At 32.2% G+C, this 13039-nt stretch overlaps 1 protein-coding gene across 5 annotated transcripts in view; it reads left to right on the top strand.

Annotated features, from left to right (window-relative positions):
• Nucleotides 1-13039, top strand: part of e(y)3 (PHD finger protein enhancer of yellow 3) — a 38751-nt gene that overhangs the window by 22604 nt on the left and 3108 nt on the right. For 3 of the 5 annotated variants that reach the window (XM_076417167.1, XM_076417165.1, XM_076417169.1), the window contains 6 exons: nt 2773-2898; nt 7186-7308; nt 9276-9599; nt 9658-9827; nt 12501-12669; nt 12726-13031. In XM_076417167.1, the coding sequence (XP_076273282.1) occupies nt 2773-2898; nt 7186-7308; nt 9276-9599; nt 9658-9827; nt 12501-12669; nt 12726-13031 (1218 nt within the window). The remainder of the gene's footprint in view (nt 1-2772; nt 2899-7185; nt 7309-9275; nt 9600-9657; nt 9828-12500; nt 12670-12725; nt 13032-13039) is intronic. The other 2 variants (XM_076417168.1, XM_076417166.1) reach the window with 1 other exon arrangement.

The raw sequence follows: 13039 nt of genomic DNA, 5'->3' as shown, positions 1-13039 counted from the left end.
AACTGCAACACACTAAAAATACTTAATGCTGGATTCAAATGAGAAGGAAAATATTGTCTGATTCTAAAACGCATTTACAAATTACGACAGACAATATATTAAACATCTTGATGGCGTAAGTTCACTGTTTCTTTGGATAAACTATACATACTGAATGATCGATACAAATACATCAAATACGGATGCCCAAACATTATTGGAAAGGAAATGTGTGGTATATATATCAGCGCATTAAAAATTAAAATGTATTAACTATAGATTTAACAATATGTTTACTATTACCATTTATGAATATTGACATCTAATTTCCTAGGTCAATGTTTTATTTATGATGTGCTCGTTGCCAAGAACGTTGTGGGTTTGAATCCCTCTCCGGGCATGAGTTTTTTCCACCCAAAAGTATCATAATAATTATTTTCACGTCAATAACCACACCCGGTTATTTTTTGTTTTATTTTGGTTGCCCGCTAATCGGTAGTTTTCATGTATTGAAAAGGATTAATAATAGCGCCAATATGATAATTGAGTCCTTGATTTGTTGCTTTATCGATCCAAAAAATCAACGCGGTTAAAATAAAATAAATATAGTCCGTCTAATAAAACAATGAACTCGTGTCACCTGAATTGATGACCAAAGTGTCGCAATGTTCCCACATCAACTCTTGAATTTTAGTTCATTTTGGCTTTGACACAACAACATTCTGCTAAATAAATTAATTAAACTGTAAAAATTAAAAAATATATTATTATAATAAAGAACACTTATAAAATATAATTTATTTTAACATTACAGTGCATCCAATGCATATATTATCGAAGGACTTAAATTACTATTAATTATACAGTTATAATAGTTTGTAGGTTAGGGTTGTTGTTTTATTGTATTTACGTTTTTTTTTACATACCACCTATGAGTTAGAGTTCCAGGCGCGTTTTTTTATGTAGTGTTATGCTCTGGAGGCCTAATCCACCTAATTAACAACTGTATATCCAAGTAATATATTTTACTTTCATTGCAGATCACATTTACCTTTTACGCTTCTTGTTTCCTTCGGTACAGTGTTTCCTTATAAAGTCATTTTGACATCACAGTGTTTCTTTTTAGTTTATTCTGTTACTACCTGTATACATCTTTCTTGATAAAACTAGATACAACACTGCATTCCCCCTAATTCATTTGCCATGATTACAAAACAGTGTTGTTTTCACTCTCATCACACTGTCTTGGAAAGTGTCAGCATTAAATCATAACCCCATATTCAGAAAGTTTCATTCAAGTTTCAACATTTGTCCAAAATTCCATCATTTGTCAATTTCTTCGTCAATGTATCTGATCGAGATCATCCAAACAGAAAGGGTTATTAACCATTCCTGTTTCCAGCATGAAGAACAATATATCTGAAATGAATTATCAATAAATGCTATGACTAATAAAACATAATCAATTGTTATTCCAACCTTTACATTTTTCCATCAACTTTCGTCGTTTAACTTTATTCTGAAATATGTCTCATTTAAATACATATATTGAAATAATAAATCTCCGTTGATTTTGCTATAACTATTAAAAATTGTGCCTGAAAGTTCCATTAGACCTCTTCGTGGGTTATCTTTACACCTTTTAAATCCATATTACCTAACAGTCTATTAAAGGATGCTCTACATCCCTCAAAGAGCTGCATATCTCTAAGCTTTCTATGGATACTTATCAGATTAACAGTTTCCTCTGAAATAATTGTATAAAATTAATGTTTATAGTGAAAACACTACTCACTTATTAAAACATATATTACTAAATTAGATGTTACAATAGCTTTTGGGTCATTACTTTTATAATCATCTTTGAAACTGTGTTAAAAAAAATGTTTTAAACCAATAGAAATATTTAATTAATGTAAGATTTATTATTGCATATATTAAAATTGATAGTTTTTGCTTTAAAATATTATAGATAATTAAATATAATACTATGCATTAATTATTAATGGAAATACTATTAAAAGCATCATTTTATAATAAATTAATTTAAGTCTAATTATATGTAATCAAAATACAGGTACTCTTTTTATTTAGTTTAGGAGTTCATTTAGTGTGTTATTAACAATAATACAGATTTATTAAACTATGTTACCTTTTTTATAATTCCCAAAGTGGAGTTTTAGTAGTGCCCGGCGCATTACAAATCGTTATATAACAATGTTGCTTAATTTTTTGATAGAAATTGTCTGGCATTAGCCGTGTTTTAAAATGGACGGGTCGTTGAACCGTTCTCACTAAGACCAAACACTGAGCGTCTAATGTAGTTTATTTTCGGTACAAAATCCGATACTTGCATGTTTGCTGAATCAGAAACGGTTTTTTTACTCTTCGTTCTGGCTAGGATTTTGCGAAAAACGATTCGGGGAAATTATAAAAATACGCATTATTGTAACCAAGGTAAGTGTCCACATCGAGGAGTCCAGTTTCATCGGTTGCCTAAGTAAGTTCGGAGGACATAAGATAGCGCCTACTTGATTCGTTTTGCAGGTACTATTCTATGTCCTTCTGTTGAAGCATTTTGACAAGAGCGGCTCTGAAAGAGTTTGGCGCAAATATGAGGTGCTATATCAGCTAATTTTTTTTCTTACATGTCACAGTACGTGGTTAGCCTTCAGTGAATTCGGTCTCGTTTGTTTTTTGAAATTACTCCACGATCTTGAATTAAATTTTCGAGTACCACTCATGTTTGTGAGAAGCTCTTAAGCAAGCTAACTTGTGATCTTTCTTTTCCAGGATTCCAAGTTGAATAAGGCCAAATTTAAATTAATGCACAAAACCATTGAGGAGGAGGTTAAAAGGCAACAAGATCAAATACGAATTATCGGGCAAGAGGCCGAAGGTTTGGAAGGAACTGATACGGTAATATTTGTATTATATAATTCCTACTTATTGAGAAATATAAATGCCACCGAGAAAAGAATCGATTTATTTCAGACCATCAATTATTAGATTGGCGACAGTTTGACAAATTGCAATTGGTAAATTAATTTCTTCCAAATCGATGTCAAATATCAAGGTTCTTAACGGTCACTGTTTAAATTGCAGTCTACAGAGAAACAAACAAGATGTAGTGTATGATTTGCTAGCACTTAATTATCAATGCAGTATAATCTATTGCATTCAAAGTATTGTCAATCGGTAGCCGCCACTTTTTCTCATCTTTCGGGCTATTTACGGATTCCATATCGAAAGAACGATGTATCTTCTGAAGATATCCACGAGTTGGCCCATTTTTTGATATCTTCATAAGAAGTAGAGCGCTCGGACAGGTCACGACTCATATATATCACAACAAGTAGTAATCAGATGAAGCAAGGCCTGGAGAATACGGCTGGTGGGGAGCACTTGCCATTTTAATGTATCCAAATATGTTTGCATCGGTTTTGTACCATGTAGTCGAGCATTGTCATGTTGAAGACTGACATTTTTATCTCTTTGCTTGTATTCCGGCCGTTTCTCGTGAAATATATAGAAATCCCCATTGTTGGTTTCATTAGGTTTTAGCAAGTAATGGATCCACTATTCTTGGCCAGTAACAATTCAATGCAAAAAAAAACTTTCCAATTTTGGCCTTGAAATAGGATTTCACACATGACTAAACGCCTTTCAGTGTCTTTTGACTTCAATTCATACGGCACAATACGGCGGATCATTCCCATATTCTTCTAGCATTTTACACAATCGAGTAATGTCTTCAAATTTGTGGGCCTGACTAGAACGCTCTTTGTCTTTGGTGTCAAAGTCATCACTTTTAAAATGTAGAAACCAATATTCATATGTTGATATCGATGGAACATGGTTGTCATTGCTTCACACAATATTCAATGACCTTTAGCCGTCTTTTTCTTCAAATTGAATTAACAAGTAAAACTTCCCGTTGAAAAATGATCTACTCGGTACAAATTCAGAGGTTTTCAACGCACTGAAAAGTGAAACTTCAACATAAAGTTATAATAATTGATTAGGTTACAAATGCACCCGATACGATTTAATACAAAGTAAATCAAAATGTTGTAAATCCTTTAAATTTAATTTATAGGCCTGATAAAACGAGTAACATTTCATGTTTTATTGTTTATAGATCTATATTTCGCCAAGAAGTAAATTTAGTTGACGATATTATTCGTTTTATAATGACACATACTGAAAAGTGAAGCCTGTCAGTGAGTATTCAACGTGAAGTTAGTTATAAATGTCCCGGATGAGATTTAATACAAAGTAACACCATCTGCTGTAACTCCTTATAATGAATTTATAAACTAGATAAAAAGAGCTATATTACACCAAGAAATAACAGGTCAATTGAAAACTCCCTGGCCTACCATAGTTACACACATTTTTTGGCAAAATTATACACTGATCGACTAGCGACTCTCCAACTTTTCGATACCATTTTTGTAGTACGATTTGTCCTTTACTTCAAAATAGGCCTCATTTTCGGCGATCTTCCCAGGGAACATTCTTTTGAGATCTGAGAACAGGAAATAGTCGATGGGGGCCAGATCTGGAGAATACGGTGAATGAAGAAGCAATTCGAAGCCCAATTAATGGATTTTTGACACGGTGCATTGTCTTGGTGAAGCAGCACTTTCTTTTTCTTCAAATGCGGCCGTTTTTTGGCAATTTCGTGATTTAAACGGTCCAATAACGCTATGTAATAGTCGCTGTTGATGGTCCTTCCTTTTTCAAGGTAGTCAATGAAAATTATTCCATGCGCATCCCAAAATACAGACACCATAACCTTGCCAACCGATTGTTGCGTTTTCCCACGCTTTGGAGCGGGTTCATCGTGTGCAGTCCACTCGGATGACTGTCGATTGGACTTCGGAGTATCATTTCACTTCGGAGCCATGTTTCATGCATTGTCACATATCGGACTCAAAAGATCTAGACGCAAAAACCCGGGTTTATTACGCTTCATCACCTTCAAGCACTGCTCCGAATCATCAACTCGTCCTTGTTTTTGGTCAAAAGTGAGCTCGCGCGGCACCCACTTTGCACAGAGCTTTCTCATACTCAAATATTCGTGAATGATATGATGTACACATTCAGTTGTTATCTTTAGAGTGTCTGCTATTTCATTCAATTTCAATTTACGGTCATTCAAAATCATTTTGTGGATTTTTTTAATGTTTTCGTCGGTAACAACCTCTTTTGGGCGTCCACTGGGTTCACCGTCTTCGGTGCTGATTTAACGTCTAAACTTAGCATACCAATTTTTGATGGCTGATTTTCCTAGGGCAGTGTCCGGAAACTCGACATTAAGCCAAGTTTTTGCTTCAATTGTAATTTTTCGCTTCAAAAAGCAATGTTTTATCAACACGCAAAATTCCTTTTTATCCATTTTTTCACAATAACAAAAGTGATTATATATAGTTAGTTATTATAAATAGTTATATATAGTTAAAAGTTAGGTATAGTTAACGATATTGTTCATATTATTATTTATGCTTTTTCTTTTTGAAGATCAGGATAATTAGAAATGAAAGTTAACTGGATATAACCTCAGACTTGTATCAATGGTTGTTAATTCTGTTACTTAAAGTTACTACTATAGGTTTTTATATATATAAACTACATAAATTAAAATATTGCAAATAAAAGTTTTTAACTGAGGCAGCTAAAATGTTAACTGAAGAACAGAGAAGGAAGAAAATGTACATCAAAAATGGTATCAAATATTTCAGTGTCAAAGTAACACCATCGATATATTGAATTGTTTATATGCTTACGTATTATTGATTTCGTTTGCATTTCTTTCCTTTGCCTTTGCTTTTCTTTTGATTTTTGTCCATCAACTTTTTTAAATTAAATTCTCCCCTTGAATGTTTATATTTTTATATATATCAGCATCTATGTACTTTAAATAATCCCAACTTGGACAATATTGCACGTAACAGTGACAGCACTCATACATTCCATATATGTTCTTATCAAATGCATGCATGCTTACACATACTGCCCACTGGGAATAGTGACATTAATATTGATATATACATATTTTCATACCCTATGAAGCAGTATTAGATAATGGTTAACTTTTTACGTTTTTTTTTTCATTATGTGAATTTTGAAATGTACCCCAATCGTGACAATTTTGTTAATATTGGGTCATTCAACATCCAGAATACTTCATATTTTAATTTTAGTAACGTCTTTAGTTAGTTATTCTAATCTTTTAGTTATTCTAACTCGGTTCATACTATAAACTAGATGGAAGCAGGCTATTAACACAATAATATATAATAGGCTAAATTATTGAGTTTAAGAAAATCATTAGTTTCTACCTAAGTGATATATATTAATTTTAGTATATTTTGTTTTTCCTCTTTGCGTCGCTTTTTTTTCTCATTATCTGACCAAACATAACCGAAGAGTTAGCAAATAATAAACAACGGATATGTTATTGAAATGCTCATGTACAAAATAACCAATCATGCCCTACATCTTGTTTTTTTTTCCTGTTGTACAGCTTCTGGTAGCTTCGAAATCTGTCGGTAATCTAACCTAAATGTAATTGTCAAATATCAACAAGAAACAAAGAAAATTATTTGTTGCCAATCTAATATAATTCTAGATTTGATTTGGTACATGGTTAAGATAATGTTCATTATCTTCCATTTCATTATTATTATACGTTTCAGTTGTGCCTTCAGTTGCCGATTTACTTAGAATTTAGTAATTTATCGGATGTAAAATCACTATTTCATTTCAAATATTTACTCTAGATAAAAGAATCCTATTTATATATTTAATAGCGAGATGTTTATAATACGTAATACTCGTTAAATGTCTGTTTATTTTTATTTTGCATATCTGTGTTAATGTTTATGCAGATGCTTTTTGGTCGCTTAAATCATAGTGGTTATTTTGTTCTCGCCAGGTATATGACACGTTGCTTAAAGAATACACAAAATAAATACAAGCCTGCGTTGATTATATTGGAATATTAGTCAATACGAATTTATGTATTTGTTCGTAAAATTTTCAGATGTTGGAAAATATGTGTTTATATATACCATGTATTAAAAAAGGATATATTCAAACATTCGAAAAAACTTATTATTGCCTGTTAGAAAACGTTAGTAGTTTTTAAAACCTTTTTACATCTATCTGTATCATACTACATCTTACATAAATATTCAGGTTAAAAACGAGAGCTGCGAAAGCAGTATCCTGCAAGTGGCTCTAGAATCGAAAAGGTCAGAGCTGGTCAATCCACAAAAAAGTTCCTCATTGACAGATACAATTACGTTCAAGCATCTCGAGGTAAATATAACTTTTTCATTATCATCGTTCGTTGTACATACAAGCAACATATTAAAACGTCAGAAAAATATCCGTTATCAAGAAATTCATCCAGAATAAAAATTGAAAATTAACATTGAACAATCCTGGACCAAGCATCATTATTAGAATTATTTCGAGATTTTTATTTCATGTGTATTTTCTTGTTCTTACAGTTTAACTTTATGTTGGCATGTTAAATATTAAGTACTAGTGATCGCCCTGTAGTCGAAATTCGACTACAATAATTAATCATTTTTCTCTCAGCCTTTCTCTCTCTAACATTAATTAAAATAATAAATATCTGTATATTGAAACATATTAAAATATATGCAAACTAAATCAAGAACTAACAGTTGTCCTTTTTAAATTGCATTAAATTAAATTAAATCTCCATTAACTTTCAATAATCAACAAAATATTAATAAGTATAAATTACTATGCTACTAAACATTATAACAAAGTATCATCAGTAGGATTATTTTCAGAACTGTAACAACTTCAGAGCATCATATATGAATATACATGATCTTTCTTGACTTTTATGTTATAAACATAAGTATGGAATAATAAATGAAGTAATACATGTTTGTATATTAAAACAGAATATATGAATAAGACAATTTTGAATTTGATAATTGTCTTTAGCATGTAAATTAAAAGAATAAGGAACACAATTAGGTAATTTATTTTTTACAATTTCGAAATGTACATTGAAGAGATGTATTTACAATCATTAAATTCACTATTGATTTTCCAAAACTTAGGTCTATAAAGTAGATGATCAAAACAATGTATACAAGATTCAAAGAATAAAATGTCATATAGTCACATAACTTATTGCATTAACATTTATCAATGCTTTGAAGTTATTAATGTACTGTAAATAATTCATAACTTCTTCTATTTGTCCTATGTGTTCCATCTATACAAATTATATAGTTAATTTAATTTTCCTGCATATTTTCATTGCTTCATTTAGGTATTCATATAGTCCTTATATTTTATACATATTTCTCACCTAAAATATATATTACAAAAACAATAAATACACCAAGCTGATTAAAAGTATAATTTCTTCATATTTCTTATTTATTTCACTCTTCGATCTTTACCTTGCAGATCATCTTTAGTGTGCCTCTTGTCCCACGTGGGAACTAACAACTTACCAACAAATGAGGAACTAAAATAACTGTTAATACCCTATGCAATATTTATTTTAATTCTTGATGCACAAATTAACGTATGTAGTACCTGCAATATTCGGTTAGAGCTTTGTTAAGAAATTTACTAATGAAACATTTTCATTTACTAATGAAACAATATTCGTTTAATAATGTTTTAACCATTTACTTTCCGTTTTAATATCGTTTCAAGTGTAAAAAAACACTATTCTTTATTTTATTTTATAAACTTAAAAAAACCTTAGCGCCAACGAGATTCCATCCTAATAGGTTACTGTCGGTTAGCTAAACTCTTAACCCACATGGCTACCCGCTGGGTTAGTTTATATATTTTGTGTCACCGATCTGACGGCTATTCCTGGTATATTTATTTGTAGCGCATATTGCAAAAAAAATATTACACCTTAAAATTCTTGATATAAGCTTTAACCGTGCCAAATTACACACCTCCAGGTGATACCGGTTTCTTCCAAAACGGAGGCAAAATTTTAGCTAAGCTGATTAATATATAGAGATTCAAATACCGTAACCTCTGAGTTGAGTCACTAGATTTTAACATTGTCATTATTCATCCCATACCCACTTTACGATTATTTGACGAGTCCTAGTAGACAACGTAATGAATATATGCAAGTACAAATCTAGGCATTTTCCAACGCGTTCTTCCCCAACGTTCTAGTGCCCCATCTGTGTATAAAAACACAATTCTTAAGCCTATCTTTAAAAAAATCTTCGGATATAGTTACAGTTTTATTCTTGTTACAGGTCGCCATTACCAAAACTAATTTCCTGGTTAGACCCCACGTTGGTGATAATCTTGCCGACAATGTAACGCTGACGAAACGTACTAACGTTCATATCGACCAGAACGATACGATTATAATTCTAACCGACGATGAGGACGATAAAAGCAACGTGCAGGACGATGAAGTGTGCTACGAAAGGAATCCAGACAGAAAATTGTCGGACGAGTATAAGTTAGCTGAAGGTATTGAAATGACCGAGAGCAGAGAACTCGAAGAAGCCACAGAAGACGATGATGACGCTGGAGACAGCGAAGAAGACAGGAGAAGACAATTGGTCAAACAGGTACATTAAGCGTAGCTATGGACTGGTTTTATTTAATTTAATATGGTCGTGATTCTAGCGGAAACAAGAAGCAATCAAAAAGTGTCGGGCAAAGCGCATGGAGAAATTAGCGAAAGCAGCTGAGCTCAAGAAAAAACGACAAGAGCAAGCGAAACTGCAACGAGAAGCTCGCATGGCTGCTGAAGAAGCGGAAAGACAAGCGGCCGAAAAGGCTAGAATAAATCGGAGGTAAAACTAGTACTTAATAGACATAGTGTATCCAATTAAACAGTGAACTCGCGTCATCTAAATTTATGGCATCAAACGCATTAAAAACGCATCAAACTTTTAATTTACTTTGGCTTTGATATATAATAATATTCTAACGTAAATAAAATCAAAACGATAGAAAATATAATTTATTTTAACATTATGATACAGTTAATGCATATATTATCGAAGGATTACAATTAATTATACAGCCACAATATTGTGCATGTTAGAGTTACAAATCTAATACCCATAAATCTTTCACACTCTACAACAGGATTTTCTACAGTTATCCTATATTAATTATATGCTCACCTTTACTTGTTTCTACTTTCATCACCATGTATTGGTAATTGCCAGCATTAGATCATAACTCCACACCAGAAAGTTTCACTCACTTTCTGATACTCTATTGAAATCAATAACTACACTGTTAATTTCATTTTTTTTTAATTTACTAATTTAATTTTCAACCAAAAAGTGTTCTTATAGACAATCCTTCTTCCACATATCCAAATATTTCTTGCTTGTATATCTTTCGGCACCCGCATGTCTATTGTGGTAATTCTTACTATGTCCTATAACAATTACATTTGATTGAATATGTCCTGATAGGGAGAAAGATGTTACACTCTGTTCAGCCACATATTGCTCAGCCATCTGATGTACTGCGACTATTAGGTTTATTTCTAAAAAAAAATTAGTAGCAAGTAGCAATTTGAATTACTTCACCATTTAACAAGGTATGTTGAAAACTTTTATTTATGTTATGCAAGCCAGTATTTAATAACATCCTTTTGTCGATCCAATTGTTAGGATCTCTTCCACTAGCGTGCTATGATATGGTACATTGTGTATAACAACAGGTGGTGGTTCCTCCTAGTTCTTTAACAGCGGATTTTTAAACCAGAGCGAAACTTATGTTCCTCTCACCATGGTAGTCGCTCTTGGACTTCTAAAATCAATTTAAAAAAGTAACTCTGCTCAAGGTGATAAAACCATTCCTGTTTTGAGCATAAAGAACAATATATTTGCAATGAATTATTACAAAATATGATTAACAAAACGTAATTAAAACAAATGTTGTTCTTTTTTACCTTTTTCCATGGACTTTTGTTGTCTTTACACTCCTTTTATTAGCTTTATTGTTGCGGTGCCATTTTGAAATATCTTTGTCTATGAACAAATTGAAATAAGGAATCTTGTAATCTTTTAAAAACAATTTCTTTAAGTTCCATTAGACCTCTTGGTGGGTTATCTAACAGTGTATAAGGGATGACTTACATCCCTCAAGAAATTGCATGCCCCTAAGTTTTCTATGGATACTTTCTAGACAAATTTCTGAAATAATTGTGTTAAATTATGTTTATATTGAAAAAAAACTACTTACTGTTTTTATTCATTTCATAAATTTAATCTGGAATAGAACTAACATCAAGGTATGTAAACACTTTCTTTTCGGTGAATCCAACATTATATTGTTTTTCATTTTTCGGAAGACTTTAGTACAAATATTCATTGCGGCTGCAACACAATAAAGATATTTCCAGTAAAAACATCACCAACTTAATATTTAATAGTATCATTACTTGCCTACCTCTTCCCTGTTCAAACTTAGTGATTAGAAACGTAATCTGTTTCTGATTGACTTCGGCATTTTCACAAATATTAAGCAGCGACTTGATCCATCAAAACAAGCAAAACGCAAAAAAAATGTCTGATATTAAAACGAATTTACCGACTTTGAAAAAACTACTCCTTCGTGTTTTACTTTAATCAAAATAAGTTTTATGTTTACAGAAATAATAGTTTTACGCAAAACTGTGGAATAATAATTCCATCTGTGTGTAACGTCACAACTTTGTACACATTTGTCGGTTTACGTTGACATGCTTTTTTGTAATACATTATCTTAATTATTTTGAAGGATTCGACAATGTAATAATAAAACTATAAAAATTACCAACATGTTGTTTATTAACGTTCCAACGTAGAGCAAAGAAATATGGGGCTACATTTTACAAAGCGAGCCCAAAGAGTAATTATATCTTCAAGTTCGTATGAAGTTTTGTTGTATGAAGACCATTCTGACGCAAGTATCTACTTTATTTACAATTAATATTGCTTAATATAATTAATAATTTATAATGCTTAACCTGTCTCACAAATACAATATCGATTCTTGGCAAATATACAAAATCATGTTCACGAAACAGTGATGTCAAACCATTAGCCTAATATGTCGAGTTGCACATGCCCGCGCTTGTTTCATGAAAACAAGTGAATTTTTAGTATCAAGTTATCCTATGTTATTATTGTTATATATCATGATTATATTAATTTATTAATCTTTATCTTTGCGTCTTAGGTGACGCGTTTGAAGCTTGCTTTTTTCCTTAATTCTTGAAATTGCTTACTCAATACACTTTATTATCTATAGATTTATTATTACAATAGATAGCAGTTCCCATACTTATTATTTGGCTGTTATATTTATTTATCTTGTGATTTTTTTAATTACTTTTGATGGAATATAAGATATTATATTACATTATCACGGGGCATAATTTTATTTCTAATATATTAATGTATCATTCCCTAGTTAGACGAAAACACGAATCATACTACAAGAATTATTTATGTTTTATTTAGGTATGGTCGATATGGCACGCCAAAACCACAAATCTCCTTAATTGACGAACCGGTCCGAGAAAGTGGAGGAACGGTGAAAAGTCCAAGGGGTCTTTTCGACCCGGGTACCGAAATGGTAAAAGTTTCTCAACCCTGCATTATCGTGGTGGACGAAGACAGTAATCAACAGGTAAATGGTTATAATTTCAATATGTGTGACATTTAATATACCCTTCAAATGTGTAGGTACTCAAAGCCGACTCATCGAATAACTCGATGCCGAGCACCTCTACAAACCCACAAAAGTACGCCGGCGAGAGCATGCAAGTTGATATAGAGGACAGTTCTATGGCAGATCAGTCGATGGGTGCTGACGATCTCGTCATGATGGACGAGGAGACAAGAATGAGCGCGGATTTCAGGGGATCCCGGTCCCACACACCTGCCAAACATTCAATAGCTCCCGTTGAAACTATCGTCGAAGATTCCCAGGGCAGTCTGGGAACTACCGAAAGCGGAAAGTCTAAAAACGCTAAAGCTCCAAGACTAGAGGTATTTTG

Source organism: Rhynchophorus ferrugineus, unplaced genomic scaffold (genome assembly GCF_030347505.1).
Source record: "Rhynchophorus ferrugineus isolate W39M unplaced genomic scaffold, kcgeb_rfMv2 rfM11, whole genome shotgun sequence".
Taxonomy (NCBI): Eukaryota; Metazoa; Arthropoda; class Insecta; order Coleoptera; family Curculionidae; genus Rhynchophorus; species Rhynchophorus ferrugineus.
This window is presented reverse-complemented; position numbering and strand designations above follow the sequence as displayed.